At 40.9% G+C, this 20,496-nt stretch overlaps 1 protein-coding gene and 1 long non-coding RNA gene across 4 annotated transcripts in view; one reads left to right on the forward strand and one right to left on the reverse strand.

Moving 5' to 3' along the window:
• Positions 1-20,496, reverse strand: part of LOC133557479 (protein AF-17-like) — a 95,074-nt gene that overhangs the window by 48,469 nt on the left and 26,109 nt on the right. For 2 of the 3 annotated variants that reach the window (XM_061907966.1, XM_061907957.1), the window contains exons 5-10: positions 14,712-14,815; positions 14,092-14,185; positions 7,242-7,352; positions 7,015-7,104; positions 1,349-2,303; positions 83-225 (exon numbers count right to left, since the gene is read on the reverse strand). In XM_061907966.1, the coding sequence (XP_061763950.1) occupies positions 83-225; positions 1,349-2,303; positions 7,015-7,104; positions 7,242-7,352; positions 14,092-14,185; positions 14,712-14,815 (1,497 nt within the window). The remainder of the gene's footprint in view (positions 1-82; positions 226-1,348; positions 2,304-7,014; positions 7,105-7,241; positions 7,353-14,091; positions 14,186-14,711; positions 14,816-20,496) is intronic. The other variant, XM_061907970.1, reaches the window with a different exon arrangement.
• On the forward strand, positions 1,422-4,378 carry LOC133557522 (uncharacterized). The gene is made up of 2 exons (XR_009807784.1): positions 1,422-1,928; positions 1,994-4,378. It is a non-coding gene; the product is annotated as an uncharacterized LOC133557522 (long non-coding RNA).

Raw genomic sequence — 20,496 nt, forward strand, 5'->3', positions numbered from 1 at the left:
TATAATAATACACCGATCTCTGATGTATGCAAGTAACATAACATGATCAAAATAAGACTGAGCAGGGCTCTTCCTATTGCACCTGTGGGTTTGTGACGGTGTTGGCTGGTGGGAGAGAGAGTGCGTGGGACGGAAGGACTCCTGTTGAGAGAGAGGCGCTACACACCCCTCCACCCAGAGATGCAGAGGTGCTGCAGAGAGGGTTCTTTAGGCTGGAATAGATACCTGAGAAAGACAAAACAATAAATAATCATAGACATATATTATCTGTGCAAACACTGTGACAGACTATATTATATGTCCCATGGCTTCTTTAATTAAACTCACTAAAGAAAAACTAGTGTTTACTAGGGGTGTACACAAAAATTTCAGTTCGGTACGTACCTCGGTTTAGAGGTCACGGTTCGGTTAATTTTCGGTACAGTAAGAAAACAAAAAAATATAAATGTTTTGGTTATTTATTTACCAAATTTGTAAACAATGGCTTTATCCTTTTAACATTGGGAACCCTATAATAATTCTGCCCATGTTAATCAACATTAAACTGCCTCAAATTGTTGCTCAGATTAAATAAAATGACAAAACTTTTCTTCTACATATAAAAAGAGCAACATTAAAAAGTTTCAAGTCAACTCATCTTGCTTAATTTATCACAGCTTTTGGGAAGCCTGTAGTTGATTTGTATTATGTAAATGTTATATTTTTATCAACATGTGATAGCAGGGACCCTGCCATTCAAAGCTTTTCTGTCCGTAAAACACACACAGACACACGCACGCACGCTTGCGCGCGCACACAAACACACACACATCGCAAAATGAGCTAACATTACGCTAAAAGCTAATTAGCCTTCACCACATGCCATGAATTGCGAGCGAGCTGAGCTGAGCTGCAGTTTAACTTTCTAGAAGGTCAACGGGCTCATAGTGATGTTTCTCGTAGTTGACTGGGAGGTGTTTATTATCATTTGGGGAGAGTATGCTGCCTTATGCTCACCTGCTGAACACCTATTTGCTCAACGCTGAAGCATTTACTACATGCCCTCTGAATACGCACTGCTGATTGGCTGTTATATATGTAACCAATCAGATGGTTGTGTGGGTGGGACAATGCTGGGTGCTGAGAAAGAGGCAGAAGAAGCAAAGCAGCTTGTTAAGACTTTAGATTGGAAACTTGTTTGGTACACCCCCGTACCGAACCGAAACCCCTGTACCGAAACGGTTCAATACAAATACACGTACTGTTACACCCCTAGTGTTTACTAATGCATGCAGTTTGTCTGCAAAGAAAAGCTTTTTCTGCGCCATGCTCACAGGAAGCTTGAGGGCTACCACACTCGCCCACTCACCCGAGCCAAGCAGCGAGCTCCCACGGCTTGTAGAAAAGCTGCTCGTTGAGGAGGATGAGTGTGACGAGGAGGAAAGGGTGGTGGTGGTAGTGGTGGTGGTGGAGAAGGAGGGTTGCGTAATGGAAGACGAGCTTGGGTAGAGCGAGGGGGTGAAGACTGGATGAGGAGGAGGCGTGTTGTCGTGGTGGTGGTGATGGTGCGCGTTCTCCCTCCTCTCTTGGTTCTTGCTGCCCCGAGGCCGCCCTGGACCGTGGCGACTCTTTTTGTTGCCGCGGTGCCGTCTCTCTCGCGTCAGAGTTGCGGGGCTGCTTTTGCCCTCTTGGTCCGCCTCTTCCGGAATGGGCGGCGTGCTCAGCTGAGAGAGCTTGCACAGAGACTTCGAGGGTTTGTAGTCGACCGTGGAGAGCTTGCGGATCTTACTGCTGCTACCCAGCGCGGATGTGGAGGTGATGCGCATGATGGATCCAAAAGTTGAAATTGTGACCTTGTTCTCAAAGGGGCTCGAGGTCCCATCCGACTGATCGTGACCCTGCAACCTCGCGAGTTGGCCTTCAGTGGGAGTCAATGCTGGCGGCTTGTGGTATTTACGAGCCTCTTCTTCCTTGTCGTCCTCATCTTTGTCTTCATTCTTTTCATCCTCCACAGCCTCCTCCTGGACCGCGAGCCTCCTGTGACGCGCTTTGCGATCCTCGCTACTATGGTCACGCTCCAGACGGGGGGAGGAGAACTGATGAAAATCTGTAGCTGTAGACAAGAATCCACCTTCATGAGAAACACAAAGCCAAAAAGCACACCTAATTGTTGCGCAGATACCTGCATTAAATGGACTGGACGAGCAGGAAGAGGAGGAGCAGCTCTTGCCGCTGCTTACGGTTTTCTTACTGCGATGACTGTGTAAGCTGAGCTTCTTGGACTTTCCCTCACTGTCTTTGGGGCTGTGATGACTAGAAGAGAGCTAACCCAGCACACATACATACAAACACAAAGTTAGTTAGTTAGACCTCTCACAAATAGGCTAAAATACCAACAACAGTGAAGTGGAAGTTCTTGCCAAAAAAAATTATATTGTATCCTTGCTGTGTAGTTAAGCAAGTTTTAAGAGCATGTTTCCTATTTTCCATGTGATCTTTCTTCATCATTTCCAGTGATTTCCATGCATTTATCTGCAGTGGGCCGCCACAAATATATTTGGCGGTATTCGGTAAGTTTTGGATGGCAATGACTGGAAATTTGCAGTGATACAAATACATGATAGCACATCTTGTTCAAAGCTTAATCTAATACAGTTTAAGGTTGTCCATCACATATATTTTACTTACGCTAGACCAGGGGTCTCAGACAAGAGGCCCAATTGCGGCCCGCGAGCCGTAATTTTGCGGCCCGAACCTTAATATGAAAGTTTAATATTAGTGCGACCGGCGAGTTTTATATGAATGGCACTTGACAGCCTTGTGTTATTTGGGTCCACAATGGCTCTTTCAACGTTCTGGGTTGCCTACCTCTGCGTTAGTGGAAAAGCGGCAAATGAGTGAAAGCGACAGAGACGTTGCCACGGAGAGGAGAGTTTTCCTACGTGCCTGGCTGCAGTCACACCGCGACACCTGTCCATCAGTAATAATAGTCCCTGATAACCTGAACCAATTCAAACCGTTTTTTTTTTTTAATTATTGTTTAATTTGCATTGCCTCACACGATGAACATTACATATATTTCTATATGACAACGGATAACACTCGGGACCCGTCACTTTTTTGCGCTCGCTATCCCGGTACTTTCCTGGCTATTATCCGCGGACCGCCGCATTGCTGTAGGGAGGAAAAGCGGAACGACAAACATTGCGGAAATAACATTATTCTCTGTGCGTCGGCTAAATACAAATATATTCCACAACCCCAAACATGTCTTTTTCAAAGCTGTAGTGTAGAGAAAGGTTAGTTATGAACAAAGACAATTCCAGGAAAAGTGGGAGATGCAATATTTCCGACGTGTCTTATTTGCACAGAGAAAGTTGCGGTTCTCAAGGGATACATTTTGAAAGGTCATTATACAACTAGAAATGCTGAGGAGTATGCACAATGTTTTTTAAGAAATATTTTCTTGCGGCCGAGCCTCACCCAGACTCTGCATCCAGTGGCCCCCAGGTAAATTGAGTTTGAGACCCCTGCGCTAGACTTTCCGAAATGTATGCCAATATTGCAGATACATGTAATCCGATGTCAATAGACTTCTGCCAACATGACACACGTTCTGGTCATGTACCTGTAATTGCACGCACAGGGGTGCTTTAATTAGAGATGTCCTGCCGATATTATCGGCGGATAAATGCTTTAAAATGTAACATCGGAAATCATTGGTATCGGTTTCAAAAAGTAAAATATATGACTTTTTAAAACGCCGCTGTACGGAGTGGTACAGGGACGTGGGGAGAATTACAAAGCAGTTACATCTCCCAGTCATACTTGCCAAAACTCCCGATTTTCCCGGGAGACTCACGAATTTCAGAATCTCCCGGGGCAACCATTCTCCTGAATTTCTCCCGATTTCCACCCTGACAACAATATTGGGGGCGTGCCGTAAAGGCACTGCATTTGCGTGGCGGCCTAATCACAATATCTACGGCTCTTCACACACACAAGTGAATGCACACTTGATCAACAGCCACACAGGTCACACTGAGGGTGGCCGTATAAACAACTTTAACACTGTTACAAATATGCGCCACACTGTGAACCCAAACCAAACAAGAATGACAAACACGTTTCGGGAGAACATCCGCACCGTAACACAACATAAACACAACAGAACAAATACCCAGAACCCCTTGCAGCATTAACTTTTCCGGTACGCTACAATATATACCCACTGCTATCCCCCCACCACAACCCTGACCACCTCAACCTCCTCATGCTCTCTCAGGGAGAGCATGTCCAAAATTCCAAGCTGCTGTTTTGAGGCATGTTAAAAAAAATAATGCACTTTGTGACTTCAATAATAAATATGGCAGTGCCATGTTGGCATTTTTTTCCATAACTTGAGTTGATTTATTTTGGAAAACCTTGTTACATTGTTTAATGCATCCAGTGGGGCATCACAACAAAATTAGGCATATTAATGTACTAATTCCACGACTGTATATATTGGTATCGGTTGATATCGGAATCGGTAATTAAGAGTTGGACAATATCAGAATATCGGATATCGGCATCAAAGCCATTATTGGACAGCTCTAGTTTTAATTGTTCATATCTCTGATGTGCATGTGAATTTTTCTTAGGAGTACATGTTTGACATTTCTTTATTTAAAAAGTTACCCAGCATCACCTCTGATTGTCGCCAAAATGTCCAAAGTATGCATAAAATTCCTTAAGATGCCCATGAAGTTGGGGTGAGGCACCGCCACATTTCCACGTTCAGTTCACGATTGATTCATCTCAACTTTGCCGTGAAAAAATGTATACGCACTCTTAATACATGAGGCTCCTGGTCTGCTAGAAAATAGGAAGTGCATCAGTGTTGCCAACTTACGGCCTGAACGGTTTGTGTATACTTAAACACATGCAAACTTGATAGCACATGCAAAGCTGGTCTACTAAACTTCCATCCATCCATTTTCTACCGCTTGTCCCGAAAAGGACAAGGGGTAGAAAATGCGTCTCTTTAGTGAATGATGTCTATCTGTGTCGGCCCTGCGATGAGGTGGCGACTTGTCTTGTAACTGTCTTCCGCCCGAATACAGTTACAACCGTGACCCCGTAAGGGACAAGAGGTAGAACATGGATGGATGGATAGTGAGCAGAACAAGGAACACAATCCATTTAGTGTATCCGTCTTCATTAAACAGTAGTAACACAAAACAAAGCAGTGATGAGAGACCAAGTATTCGCAGCAGGAGCGGAGGTCCTGACATGCAAAACAAGTAATGAGACACACTTCTGTCATTTGGTAACACTTTCCCAATGAAATGCTGTATGTAAACCTGTAGTGTCCGTGAAAGTGCAGCCCAGGGAGCGTTTGCAGATCATGACTAGTTTTTAATGAGCAAGTGGTACATTGTAGAAATAAAATCTATTTTTTAAAAGCCAAAAACAAATTGTGCCAAAAGACACAATAATACAAATTAATAAAAACATTTGTTTTGTCTTTAACAAAAAACATGCAAACTTGAGAATGATGTTGTCATTATCTCACATGACCAGTGGTCCCCAAACTATGGCCCGCCAGTATCCAAAATCCGGCCAGCGGAAAGTCCCATTTTAAACATTTTTTTAATTCATATTCTACCGTTTGTTACTCTCTGGGTCTCCTAGCCGCTCAGGCAAATCATATTGTCTAAAAATGCATTTTCCCATTGATAACGTGACATCATCAGTGGCAATTGCACACGCTTTCAGTCAATTAGTGCGCCATATACAGTATATATATATGTATATATAATATGTATGTATGTATATATATATATATATTTATATATACATACTGTATATATATAATATGTATATGCATGTATATATATATGTATGTATGGATATATATGTGTACATATGTGTATATATGTGTACATATATATGTATACGCACACATACATATATCTGTTTATGTATATATATATAAACATATATATATATACATATAATTATACACACATATACACACACATATGTGTGTATATATATATATATATATATATGTTTAAATATATATATATATATATATATATATACATATATATATATATATATATATATATATTTTCCCGAGAGAACTCTCCTGAAGGAATCAATAAAGTACTCTCTATCTATCTATATGAATTTGTATAAAAATGTGTGTGTGTGTGTGTGTGTACATGTACACACAGCCCGGCCCCCAGCCAAATTCTTTTAGCCCAATGCGGCCCCCGAGTCAAAATGTTTGGGGACCCCTGCACATGACAGTTATTATTAGTTTATTGTATTTAATTACATTTCCTTTCCAGCGCTGTTATTGTTGTTTCTACATCCTGTTTTCCTCTATTTGCCACCACTTCTTTAGTCTGATTGCTGGAGTTTGCTAGCTAAACCTTGACTCAATACTGGTGGAGCTTTCTAAACACATCAGCACCATCATCACAAAATGGTCTTCTTTTTAAAGAAGCTACAATAAATAGCATTATTGTTTGTTACGTTGTAATATATGTGATCTTTGTCTGTTAGTTAGCAAAATAACTCAGACTGTTTCAAACTGATTTTGCTGAAACTTTCAGGAAATGTCAGACATGGGATAAAGAACAAGTGATTCGATTTTGGGAGTGGTCCAGATCCCCGTCGGGATTCTGGATTTTTTAAATGAATTTTTTACTATCGGGATGTAGGGCCTGGCAGAGGTCATCACTCTCTGAATGTTTTTTGAGTTTTTATTCCTGCTATTTTGACTGTCCTTTGTTGACATACAATTTGAGGTCAATTAAAACCACTGAATAGGGGGACACTTCATAATCCGATGAGTCAACTAATCCATTAAGAGAATCAAAAACATTTAATTACTAGAATAATCGCAGCCCTGGTGGGAAACACTGATCTCCCTATGAATACAGTATGTCTCTCAAATTAAAATGTGCTGAGAACAATTGTGTGTATTTTAAACAAACATGGTGACTAAAGCCACATGTATGTATTTGCAGCATGTCATACCATGTCTATACTGCTCTGCATTACCGCAGGGACCAAATTGTCCGAAGTATTCTTGTGCCGCTCCTTCTGACGCATCTTGTCCTTATGACTCTGAACAGACACAATGTATATTAGCTTCACTTCAACTGAGCAGTCCAAAGCAAGCAAACACAAAATAGCATGTACAATATAGTTTTTTATGACTTATAAAAATATTCAGAAAAACAATAATTGACACATGTGCTTGCCTTCCTCTGCCGGTGGTGGTGGTGGTGTTTGTCTTGCGATGGAGAAGTGGAGCGCCCCCTGGAATGACTGAAAGCACTACCTGTATTTTCACTCGAGCGCAGTTTCTTTTGCTGTAAATGAAAAAAAAAAAACAATACTGTAATAAGAAAATATATCATACACGCACACACAGTGGAGGAATACGTGTTTGATCCCGTGTTCATTTTGTAAGTTTATACAAGAAAAAATATGTCCATTTTTTAATAGCTTTATTGCCACACAGAAACTTATTATTACTTATCCACTGCAGTACTTCAACATTAATATTAAAGTATGGACAAGGTGTGTACAGAACTTTTTCACTTCAAACACAATATTGGAGCTTTGAGTATCGGCTGATAACGATATTGATCCGATACAATATCAGCACTAATCATACCTGCTTTTATTGTTTTGTCATGTGGAATGTTAGACGAAGTCAATTAGTCAAACAGAGAACAATGGTAGGTACGAAAAGCCCTAACCTATTTATTACTAACCGTCTGGAATGGACTTACAGTATTCTGTCGTACATTTAGTTGAAGAGGAGTGGTAATTGTTTTGGCGACATTTAGTAAATGTGAATGGTCAGTATTTACAAAGCCCAAAATCAGTGAAGTTGGCACGTAGTGTAAATTGTAAATGAAAACAGAACACAATGATTTGCAAATACTTTTCAACCTATATTCAATTGCAAAAGACAAAATACTTAACGTTTGAACTGGTAAACTTTGTTGTTTTTTTTTTGCAAATATTAGCTTATTTGGAATTTGATGCTTGCAACATGTTTCAAAACAGCTGGCACAAGTAGCAAAAAAGACTGAGAAATTTGAGGAATGCTCATCAAACACTTATTTGGAATATCCCACAGGGGAACAGGCTAATTGGAACAGGTGGGTGCCATGATTGGGTATAAAAGAAGCTTCCATGAAATGCTCAGTCATTCACAAACAAGGATGGGGCGAGGGTCACCACTTTGTGAACAAATGTGTGAGCAAACGGTCAAACAGTTTAAGAACAACATTTCTCTACAAGCTACTGGAAGGAATTCAGAGATGTCACCATCCGCGGTCCATAGTATCATCAAAAAGTTCAGAGAATCTGGAGAAATCACTGCACGTAAACGGCAATGCCCGTAACATTCGATCCCCTCAGGCGGTACTGCATCAAAAAGCGACATCAGTGTATGAAGGATATCACCACATGGGCTCACGAACACTTCAGAAAACCATTGTCAGTAACTACAGTTTGTCGCTATATCTGCAAGTGCAAGTTAAAACTCTGCAATGCAAAGCAAAAGCCATTTATCAACAACACCCAGAAACGCCGCCGGCTTCGCTGGATCTGAGCTCATCTAAGATGGACTGATACAAAGTGGAAAAGTGTTCTCTGGTCTGATAAGTCCACATTTCAAATTATTTTTGGAAACTGTGGAGGTTGTGTCCTCCGGACCAAAGAGGAAAAGAACCATTCGAACTGTTATTGGCGCTCAAAACTGGCTTAGTTCAAAAGCCAGCATTTGTGATGGTACGGGGGTGTATTAGTACCCAAGACAAGGGTAACTTACACATCTGTGAAGGCCCCATTAATACTGAAAAGTACATACAGGTTTTGGAGCAACATATGTTCCCATCCAAGCAACGTCTTTTTCATGGACGCCCCTGCTTATTTCAGCAAGACAATGCCAAGCCACATTCTGCACGTGTTACAACAGCGTGGCTTTGTAGTAAAAGAGTGCCGGTATACTAGACTGGCCTGCCTGTAGTCCAGACCTGTCTCTTTTTTAAAATTTAAAATTATGAAGCCTAAAATATGACAGTGGAGACCCCGGACTGTTGAACAACTTAAGCTGTACATCAAGCAAGAATGGGAAATAATTCCACCTGAAAAGCTTCAAAATTTAGTCTCCTCAGTTCCTAAACGTTCACTGAGTGTTGTTAAAAGGAAAGGCCATGTAACACAGTGGTAAAAATGCCCCTGTTCCAACTTTTATGCAATGTGTTGCTGGCATTAAATTCTAAGTAAATGATTATTTGCAAAAAAAAACAACTAAGTTTCTCATTTCGAACATTAAGTATCTTGTCTTTGCAGTCTATTACATTGAATATAAGTTGAAAAGGATTTGCAAATCATTGTATTCTGTTTTTATTTACGATTTACACAATGTGCCAACTTCACTGGTTTTGGGTTTTACATATAATAGTGCTACCTGAAAAAATATCCAAAGCACTTCATACCATACATTATATTCACATACACATTGACACACTAGTGGGCACAATAACTCATTAAGTTAAGCCCATGACGCAGTAAATTGAATGGCTCAGACATGTTTGTTACTTGATACTTTCTAATACGCTTTTGCCTTAGACTTTGTATGTGTAAGTAATCCATCCATCCATCCATTTTTTACCGCTTGTCCCTTTCGAAATCGCGGGGGGTGCTAGAACCTATCTCAGCTGCATTCGGGCGGAAGGTGGAGTACACCCTGGACAAGTCGCCACCTCATCACAGGGCCAACACATATAGACAGACAACATTCACACACTAGGGACCAGAGGTGGGTAGAGTAGCCAGAAATTGTACTCAAGTAAGAGTACTGTTACTTTAGAGATGTATTACTCAAGTAAAAGTAAGGAGTAGTCACCCAAATATTTACTTGAGTAAAAGTAAAAAGTATGTTGTGAAAAAAACTACTCAAGTACTGAGTAACTGATGAGTAACCTGTTCGTTTAATGACGACGGCAACAAGTAATGCACAAAAACATAAAAATAGCAATGAACCAATTCAGAGCCAGGAATATCTCTTAAGCAACTAAAACAATAATATATATTAGATAATATATATTTGGTTTAACACTGTATTGAAAAAAAAATCGAAAATAAATTTTACCTTTGCAACCTCATTATACTATTGGCTAAGTTTTATATTCATAAATGTAAGTTTCTCAATACCCGACCTGTTTTTTGTGCCTTTAAAGAAGATTCAGAACTCTACATTAAAACACTCTACCTCTAACAACCAAAAAGCTGTGAAAATGATGATACTGTGTTCCAAATTTAAGTTATTTACTGAGATTGAGTGAGCATATGGCTTTGCACTTTGTTTATTTTATATATTTGGGACGGCGTGGCGCTGTGGAAGAGTGGCCATGCGCAACCCGAGGGTCCCTGGTTCAATCCCCACCTAGTACCAACCTCGTCACGTCCGGTGTGTCCTGAGCAAGACACTTCACCCTTGCTCCTGATGGGTGCAGGTCATCGCCTTGCATGGCAGCTCCCTCCATCAGCGTGTTAATGTGTGTGTGAATGGGTAAATGTGGAAGTAGTGTCAAAGCACTTTGAGTACCTTGAAGGTAGAAAAGCGCTATACAAGTACAACCCATTTATCATTTATATATATATTTTTTGCATTCTATTTTAGTTACTTTGTTTTTACAACCCCCTGGCGCTGTTTTGTACAGTTTTCATACTGTTTTGTACTGTTTTTGTACTTACTTTGATTATTATTTTCAACTGTAAGTAAATGTTAAAATTTATAAATAAGGGTTTATATAAAAAAAAAAAAAAAAAGTGCAGTTAATCATGTGACCGCCTGGCTCTGTTTGATTGGTGAAACGGAGTCAAACGTCACCAGTGACTGCAATTGATTGGTGAAACGCAGGCATGTGGTAGATTCTACTTTGAAGATCTGCCTGACAAACCAAAAAATCAAAGCGTGCATTAACAGATCGATGAAAATCAGTAGCGAGCAGCGAGCTGAATGTAGATAAATGGAGCGGAGTAAAAGTAGCGTTTCTTCTCTATAAGTAAAAGTAAAAATATGTTGCATTAAATCTACTCGTATGAGTACATTTTATCCCAAAAGTTACTCAAGTAGATGTAACGGAGTAAATGTAGCGTGTTACTACCCACCTCTGCTATGGACCATTTGTGTAAGTAATATTTAACTATAATTATTTGATACTTGTTTATATTGACAAATGTGCTGTTTTAGACTACAATTTTGTTCAATTAAGGAAGGACACTTCTTATGTATGTCTTACTTTTATGCTAATGTGAGCTTGGCTGTTGTGTAGCTGCTAGCTCCTAGTAGAAACCTGTCACCCATCATATGTTTGCCTTCTGTAAAGGCCTTTACTAAAATGAAAATACCAACTTTGTGTGCTTATTGGAGGACATTTAGATGTCCAGCTTTGCACAAGCAAACATGCTGCCGGACTGCTTGTACCACATGGTAAATGGATTTTACTTAACCTCTTAAGGCCCAAGCTGTTTGTTTACGTGCTTTTTTTATTTCTCTTTGCTATTTGGGCTTATTGGACCCCAATTAGAATAAAAACTAAAAATCATCTTTTTATATGATGTACTTAATCCATAAGTACACAAACGTGTACTTCATGTGTAGTGACATGCTAATTTTTATTTTTACACTTTTTTCCCCCAAATTCTATGTGTTATACTCTTCTGACACCACCAGACAGCAGTATATGTGTCCATATGTTGGCATAAGACCCCAATTCAGAAGTGTACACAATTTTGGAAATAAAAGCTAAAAGGTGCTGTCCACGCATGTGGCCACTAATGCCTTTATATATTGTTTTTCTCCCTTCAAGGTACTCAAAGCGCTTTGACAATATTACCACATTTTTCTACTGAAGATGCAGCATCAGGAGCGGCTGGTGGTTTAGTATCTTGCTCAAAGATACTCTGAAATGGTCACAGGGGGACTGAGGATTGAACCCACAACCTTCAAGTTGGGAGACAACCACCTGATGCATGAGCCCATATATTTTCTCATCCTTATCATAATCATCCATACATATGTTTTTACTGATATTGCACCAATACCATTATCAGATCGGGACACCACTGGTATGGACATAGATTATTTTTTCAGACCAACATCGTATTCACTGCAAACTGGTCCAGTTAAGGCAGCTGCCTTAACAACAAAGAGCCGCCGCCTAAGCTAAAGTGTTAACAAGCTGCTCTGCTTTGTTCCGTCTCTGTCAGTACTCTCTGCAGCACTCAGCATTGTCCCACCCAGAGAACCATCTGATTGGTTAAACGCAGAGCGGGAACAGCCAATCAACAGTGCGTATTCAGAGCGCATGGAGTCTGTGCTCCAACGTCATGATGAGCAGAAAGGTGTTTGGCAGGTAAGCATCAGACAGTGGACTCTCCCCAAATTATTATAAATACTTCCCAGTCAACTACTAATAACATTGACGTTCTAGAAACATAAACGGCGGCTCAGCTCTCTCGCAGTCCTTGAGTTGAAGGCTAATTAGCTTTTAGCGTAACGTTAGCTCATTTGGCGGTGTGCGTGTGTGTGTTACAGACCGCGAAGCTATATCCGTCTGTTATTTCACTTTACCTTTTTCTGTGTTGATTGAGCTGTGTTGAAGCAGCAAAAAAGGACATTATGTTAAATGAAGAGTTTCCTGAAGCTGTCTCTGATAGTTGATATAATAATGTAACTGCTTCATAAAGCCTAAATGAACTCCATGGTGTTCAAGGGTAAATAGTCTCTACTATTGCTATTGTACTATTTTTTCAGCTATAGTTGTTACGGTTCAGACCCCTGCCAGCGCCGCTCGTCCATCTGTGCGCCACTCGGGACACGCCCACGGGCGCACACATCCAGGAACGAGCCGCGCGCGTCCCCGCCCTGCAGCAGCCGCCAGCTGCAATCAGTCACCTGCAAACTTCACACCTGATGGTAATGACGGAGCTGCCTTTATAGACCTGGACAACCTGCCATCACTGGCCGGATTATAGCCATCTGTACCTGACTCTTCCCGTGTTTCTCCTGGATCCCCTGTTGTTCCCCTTGCCTGCCTTTTGGATTCTCGACCTCCCGCTTGGACACGTTTTCCCACGGACTTCCGCGTTACTTCACTCTCGTCAACATTTTGGTAAGACATCCTCCATCTAATCTACACACATAGCCTTACACCATACACACTTGAGTTTTGGTCAGACTTCATTTCCTTGGTTTATTCATTAGCAGTATTAGTATTATTATTATTATTATTAGTACTACAGATTTATGTATATATTTACTATATATAATAAATCTTTGGACATACTGCCACCTGGTGTTCGTTTGCCGTCACCTCCCCTTTAGTCAAACATAACAATAGTTACATTAATCATTAGTAATTTAGCAGTCTATTTTCGAATGGCAGGGTCCCTGCTGTCACATGTTGATAAAAATATAACATTTACATAAAAAAAATCAACTAAAGGCTTCCCAAATGCTGTAATAAACTAAGCATGATAAGTTGAGCATATGTCAGCATGTGGCATAATAATGACATACTTAGTATCTCAGGTAACTAGGACTGTTTCGTTTTTACATTATGGAAAAAATATTGAAATATATATCGTATATCGCCATTCAGCATATGGAGCGGAAAACACAACCAAAAGTTGTAGGCTTCTTCATGCGACAAAGCCGGCCTACTTCACCACAGCCTGTAGTCTATTGCCCCCCAGGCTGTGGTGGCAGCCACGAGGTGAAAACGTGATGGCGACAGGCCTAGTTACACCGATTTTTACACCCACACACCCCCTTCTCCGATCTGTCCGCCGGAGAGAAACCGCCTTAACGAACACATTTTCTGGGACAAAACTGTGGTCTAACTCATAACATGCCGCTTCACAACTCTTCAGTCACTTTTAGTCACTATTGTGCTATCAATGACCCCCATTGACTGAGTGTTCCTATTTATCAGCATCTTTGAGTACCTTTGAGCATTATGAACATTTGGGTGTTATTAGTAGCAATACTATCTATAGGTTTCAAATGACTGTGCCTCTTACCATTTTGTTATAGTGGTGCTTGCAGTAGCCACAATATTTGACATTGTCGGCTTCCGGGCCTTCCTCCTCACACAGCAGACCTGCCATCTGAGCACTGGAACATTTCCACACAGTTACTCAGACAGGAGAAGAGACAATAAATGCAATCATAGACATGCACCCCTCCCCTAACGAACACACATTAACTAAAAACAAATCTTGTCTTTATGGAATAAAAACCTTAAGACTCATCATTGCACATTTAGATCTTCCTTCCAATGTGTTGTTCAATTGAAGTCATCATCATTTGTCAGCATTGAAGTAACAGGAGAATAACAGCATAAAAATAGCTTTAAAAAAAAAATTCAAACAAGTTGAATCCACTTTTGACCTTAGCAAAAATATCTTCTATTATTATAGTATCTAATAAAAATTATTTAAAAAGACTTACTTGTCTTTAAAAGAAACATTGCCAGATACACTACTGCCGATAGACAATCCAACAGACTAAATTAGCTGTGATCATTTAACTGACCAATGTATGCAGGTATTCTTGGGGATATTTCTGTAACGGAGTTTTAAAGATAATGTGAAGCTCCGAGTGCGAGACGTTTGCCTCGCAGCCACACAATTACACTTACCAGGTGACATGGAATGCCTGTCTGCAGCCCTGTCTGTTACAGGCCATGCATGCGCCACATGCCGCCTTGCTCTCTCGGCCGTGGTCCTCACAGATGTAACATGTCTGGTGAAAGAAAGGGGAAGAATTGATCAGGTATCGTTTGAAATGTCTTGGTCACATTGCTAATATTCAAATGATGCTGATAGCAGTGTTTTTCAGTCATTTATTTGTCGCAGGCCGCCACATATAGATTATTGTGTTCACCCTTGTTCATAAACACGTTATAATGGGTTTCCATACATGTAAATGATCCTGCGGCACCGCTACGGACAAAAAAATAGCCACCACACCTCAAAACGTTTTTTCATGAAAACTAATTTAGGTAATATATTGTATTTGTTACGGCTCAGATTCCTGTCGCCGCCGCTCATCCATCTGTGTGCACCTCCAGACGGCTGCAGGAGATCTGCAATCAGCGCACCTGTCTGGGATGATCAAGCTGCCTTCTTAAGCCTTCACAACCTGCCATTCCTGGCCTGAATATAGTCTTGTGTTGGTGTACAGTAAGTGATCATCGGATGCTTGATGCAATTTTGCTCTCTCTCTGTTTTACCCTCCGTGTTTCATTGTTGTGTCGATCCTACTGCAAACCTCCGTTCCCGTGTTGACGTTGCTGTTTTTGTCGTCATTCCTCGTCGTCGTTCCCCTGTTTCCCGAACTGCCCCTTTGATCTCTACCTCCCACTTAGACACGGATCTTTTGACGCCTCTCTCTCGCACTGGATCATCTGCCTGCCTAACGGACTGTTTTCCTGCCTTGTTCCCCATCTCGCCCAACACAACATTAGGCAAGACACACTACAGCTAATCACACACATAGCCACACACCACATACATTTTTGGATCTAGTTCATGCTCCATTTCCTTAGTTTGTATTATTATTGTTAGATTATTATACAACCATCCATCCATCCATTTTCTACCGCTTATTCCCTTTTTGGGGTCGCGGGGGTATATATATATTTAGCCATCCATTTTCTAGTCACTATATATAATAAATACATAGAGCTATACCACGCCCTGGTGTCTGTTGCCGTCATCTCCCTCTGCAAACATAACGGTATTAATACATTTGAGATGTTTTCAAGCTAATTATGTTAATAATATATCCTATTATTTACATAATTAGCTTGAATACCAGAATACTAGACTATATGGTCTAATATTTACATAATTAACGTCAAAAACATCTCAAATATCATACAAATGTTCTTCCTTACTTTTTTTTTTTAAGTGCATCAACCAACAGAGTTGGCACTTTGCAAATGTAAGGAGAGAAAAAAAAGAGTTTGAGAGAAAGGTATTTCAAGTTAATCACTATATTTCTTGTTCAAACCTATGAAAACAACCTTAATTTTAAGAATACTACTGACTGTTAGTTACGTCTAACTTTACACTGTGTGCATTTTCGAAATTCCATTTGGACATCTCTGTCTGGAGTTTGCATGTTCTCCCTGTGTGTTCGTGGGGTTTCTCTGGGTACTCCGGCTTCTTCCCACACTTCAAAAATATGCATGTTAGGTTAACTGGAGACTCTCAATTGCCAATCGATTTGAATATGTGCGTGAATGATTGTTTGTATGTGCCCTGCGACTGACTGGCAACCCACTTAGGGTGTTTCCTGCTTCTCACCCAAAGTCAGCTGGAGTAGGCTCCAGCTTACCCTCATGACCCTTATGACGATAGGCGATATAGAAAATGTATGTATGCACAAATTTGTTTTGCCAATTTTTGTTAGACTGTCAATGAGCTGGTCCATTGAACGTTAGCATTCAGCGAGCGGCATTAGAGCTCAACCTTCCATCCTTCATCCCGCATAATTGTATTACTTTCTTTCAATTTATTCCAAACTGCATTATTTATTAAAAGTGATTCCTACATCTATGTGCACTTCATGTGTATATTGATGTACTTTCCTTGGTGTGCTTAGTTTTACATTACGGAGTCTATCAATAAATCACCTAAAGTTCTTTAATTCCATCTCGAATTCAAAGGACCGTTTATATATTTGGCAAATTAAATCACAACATTCATGGAGAGCAGAATATAGTACAGCCTGTGTTGCATTTTACAATGAGCAACAACATTTTTTTTTAGCCTTTTGGAAGAAAATATATGCATCATCGCTGGTTATGCAAATTATATGATGACATCGTATTGACCACGCTCTGAGCCACACCCCAACAACCTCAAGTTTTTTGGCAATCTGGGTTAAACCCTGGACTGTTTGTGAATGTAGAAGCCACTGGAAATACTTAACTGTTTATTTTGATGATAAAACCGATGCGACAGAAATATGCCGATTGATCGGCCACCTACAAACCCTGTTTCCATATGAGTTGGGAAATTGTGTTAGATGTAAATATAAACGGAATGATTTGCAAATCCTTTTCAACCCATATTCAATTGAATGCACTACAAAGAGGTTCAAACTCATAAACTTTATTTTTTTTTGCAAATAATAATTAACTTAGAATTTCATGGCTGCAACACGTGCCAAAGTAGTTGGGAAAGGGCATGTTCACCACTGTGTTACATCATATTTTCTTTTAACAACACTCAGTAAACGTTTGGGAACTGAGGAAACAAATTGTTGAAGCTTTGAAAGTGGAATTCTTTCCCATTCTTATTTTATGTAGAGCTTCAGTCGTTCAACAGTCCGTCGTCACCGCTGTCGTATTTTACGCTTCATAATGCGCCACACATTTTCCATGGGATACATGTCTGGACTGCAGGCGCCACTGGAAAGTACCCGCACTCTCTTACTACGAAGCCACGCTGTTGTAACATGTGGCTTGGCATTGTTTTGCTGAAATAAGCAGGGGCATCCATGATAACGTTGCTTGGATGACAACATATGTTGCTCCAAAACTTGCATGGACCATTCAGCATTAATGGTGCCTTCACAGATGTGTAAGTTACCTATGCCTTGGGCACTAATGCACACCCATACCATCACGGATGCTGGCTTTTGAACTTTGCGCATATAACAATCCGGATGGTTATTTTCCTCTTTGTTCCGGAGGACACCACGTCCACAGTTTCCTAATATAATTTGAAATGTGGACTTGTCAGACCACAGAACACTTTTCCACTTTACAACCGTCCATCTTAGATGATCTCGGGCCCAGCGAAGCCGGCAGCGTTCCTTGGTGTTGTTGATAAATGGCTTTCGCTTTGCATAGTAGAGTTTTAACTTGCACTTACAGATGTAGCGACCAACTGTAGTTACTGAAAGTGGTTTTCTGAAGTGTCCCTGAGCCCATGTGGTGATATCCTTTACACACTGATGCCGGTTTTTGATGCAGTACCGCCTGAGGGATCAAAGGTCCGTAATATCATCGCTTACGTGCAGTGATTTCTCCAGATTCTCTGAACTTTTTGATAATTTTACGGACCGTAGATGGTAAAATCCCTAAATTCCTTGCAATAGCTCGTTGAGAAATAATGTTCTAAAACGGTTCAACAATTTGCTTACAAAATGGTGACCCTCGCCCCATCCTTGTTTGTGAATTACTTAGCATTTCATGGAAGCTGCTTTTATACCCAATCATGGCATTCACCTGTTCCCAATTAGCCTGCACACCTGAGGGATGTTCCAAATATTTTCTTTTTTCCAAGATGGCGCTGCTGTAGTGGCTGCTGTTGGCAGGAGCTCTGTGCTCTTGTGTCATCCTTTTGTGTTTCCCTCTTGTTTTCATGTGTTATTATATTTTTTTGCCTTTTGGTCCGGGACCCTTTGGGACTGTGTGACAAGGAGTGGCACTTTCGTGACCTCTGTGGTGCTTTTTTTGTGGACTTCTGGATCTGCCTCCCAGGAGCCTTTTGGCCATGGAGACCAGCTGCTGGGTGTCTGCCACACCGGAGTCAGTTTGGAGGGACTGGAGGAGATGCGGATGAAGGAACAGGGTGGCAGAACTAGCACTGAGCGCTGGGACGGAGAGGCTTCGCCGTGTCTTGGCTGGGTGAGCAGGTGTCGGACACCTCAGTCACCTTGGACATATCCTCGCTCATCCATGCGGACTGGACTCTGGCCGAGAGTGGAGTCGGCTGTCTTGGTTGCTTTGTTGGGTCTGCTCCTGTCTCTGGCTATGCTCCCTCCACCCCAGCGGACGATGGCATGGAACATCGCAGAGGTGACCACAGTGGATATGTTTCTTTTACTTTTTATTCATAGCTGTTTGTAGAAGTGTCTGGTTGTATCTGCTGCTTTAATGTCTTTAATATCCTCTGTGTTCTTTGATGTTTGATGTTTCCCTCTTACACACATGTAAGAGGTATGTGTTCTATGGCTATGAGTTTTTTTGTTTTTTTTCCCCTTGTCCTCAGTCTGCACCCCCTCTCCAGGGCCCAGGCTAAGACCGATTTTTAAATTTTATTTTAATCTTCTATTTTTTTCTCCCATTACCCCCCATCCCCCTCCCCCCTTGTTTACCTGTATCTCATCTTTTTTGTAAGGGGAGCTGGAAGCCGGCAGACCCGTCAGCGATTCTGTTCTGTCTCCCTGTAATGTTTGTCTGATCTTGATTGGGATTGTGCTGTAAATTTAAATTTTCCTGAAGGAATTCTCCTGACGGAATAAATAAAGTACTATCTAATCTAATCCATCTAATCTAATAAGTGTTTGATGAGCATTCCTCAACTTAATCAGTATTTATTGCCACATTTCCCAACTTTTTTGTCACGTGTTGCTGGCATCAAATTCAAAAGTTAATGATTATTTGAAAAAAAAAAAGTTTATCAGTTTGAACATCAAATATGTTGTCTTTGTAGCATATTCAACTGAAAGGGGTTGAAAAGGATTTGCAAATCATTGTATTCCGTTTGTATTTATATCTAACACAATTTCCCAACTCATATGGAAACGGGGTTTGTATTAGTACTTGCCGATTCCCATGAAAAAGTATATGATCGGACAATGCAGATTAATGCTTTTCAATGCCGATCCCTTTTGACTGGCTGATAAAGGTGGCTAGCAGCTAACTAAGTATGTAATACACAGTGTGGAGACGCGTCCATCCATCCATTTCCTACTGCTTGTCCCTTTCGGGGTTGCGGGGGGTGCTGGAGGCTATCTCAGTTGCACTCGGGCCGATATGTGCTTCGAAAATGTAATAGTCATGACCTCCATTGTGGCAAATAAACAATAATTCTTACAAATATCATAAACCCCAGTGGGCTGGACGACCAGGTTAAACAGGTTACACACGCAATAAAAACAAGGCGCAGGAAACAAAAAGGTACGCTCATCACTAAGCCATTTTGAAACAACACAAGAAATAAGTGCTCAGGAAAGTTTAAGAAGTGTAGATGGGAACACCTTACGTCAGAAGGTAAGCAGTTATTAAGGAAATACCAAGCACATCTATATTTGGTGTGTAGCGACCACTAGTTTACACATAAGGGGAGAACGGATCATTTCATATATCGCTAGTGTTGATAGCAGGGGCAGTATCAGTAAATTGTCGATACTTATCCCTTGTGTGGTTTTCGGGTATGTGGGACCCGTTTCAAATTTTTATTAAAAGAAAAATGATACAATTAATTAATTTTTCAAACTGAGATTCACTGCCTTTGGCTCATTTTGTGTGAAGAACATATATCCATCCATCCATCCATTTTCTACCGCTTATTCCCTTTCGGGGTCACGGGGGGCGCTGGCGCCTATCTCAGCTACAATCGGGCGGAAGGCAGGGTGCACCCTGGACAAGTCGCCACCTCATCGCAGGGCCAACACAGCTAGAC

The sequence above is a fragment of the Nerophis ophidion genome, linkage group LG01, assembly GCF_033978795.1.
Source record: "Nerophis ophidion isolate RoL-2023_Sa linkage group LG01, RoL_Noph_v1.0, whole genome shotgun sequence".
Taxonomy (NCBI): Eukaryota; Metazoa; Chordata; class Actinopteri; order Syngnathiformes; family Syngnathidae; genus Nerophis; species Nerophis ophidion.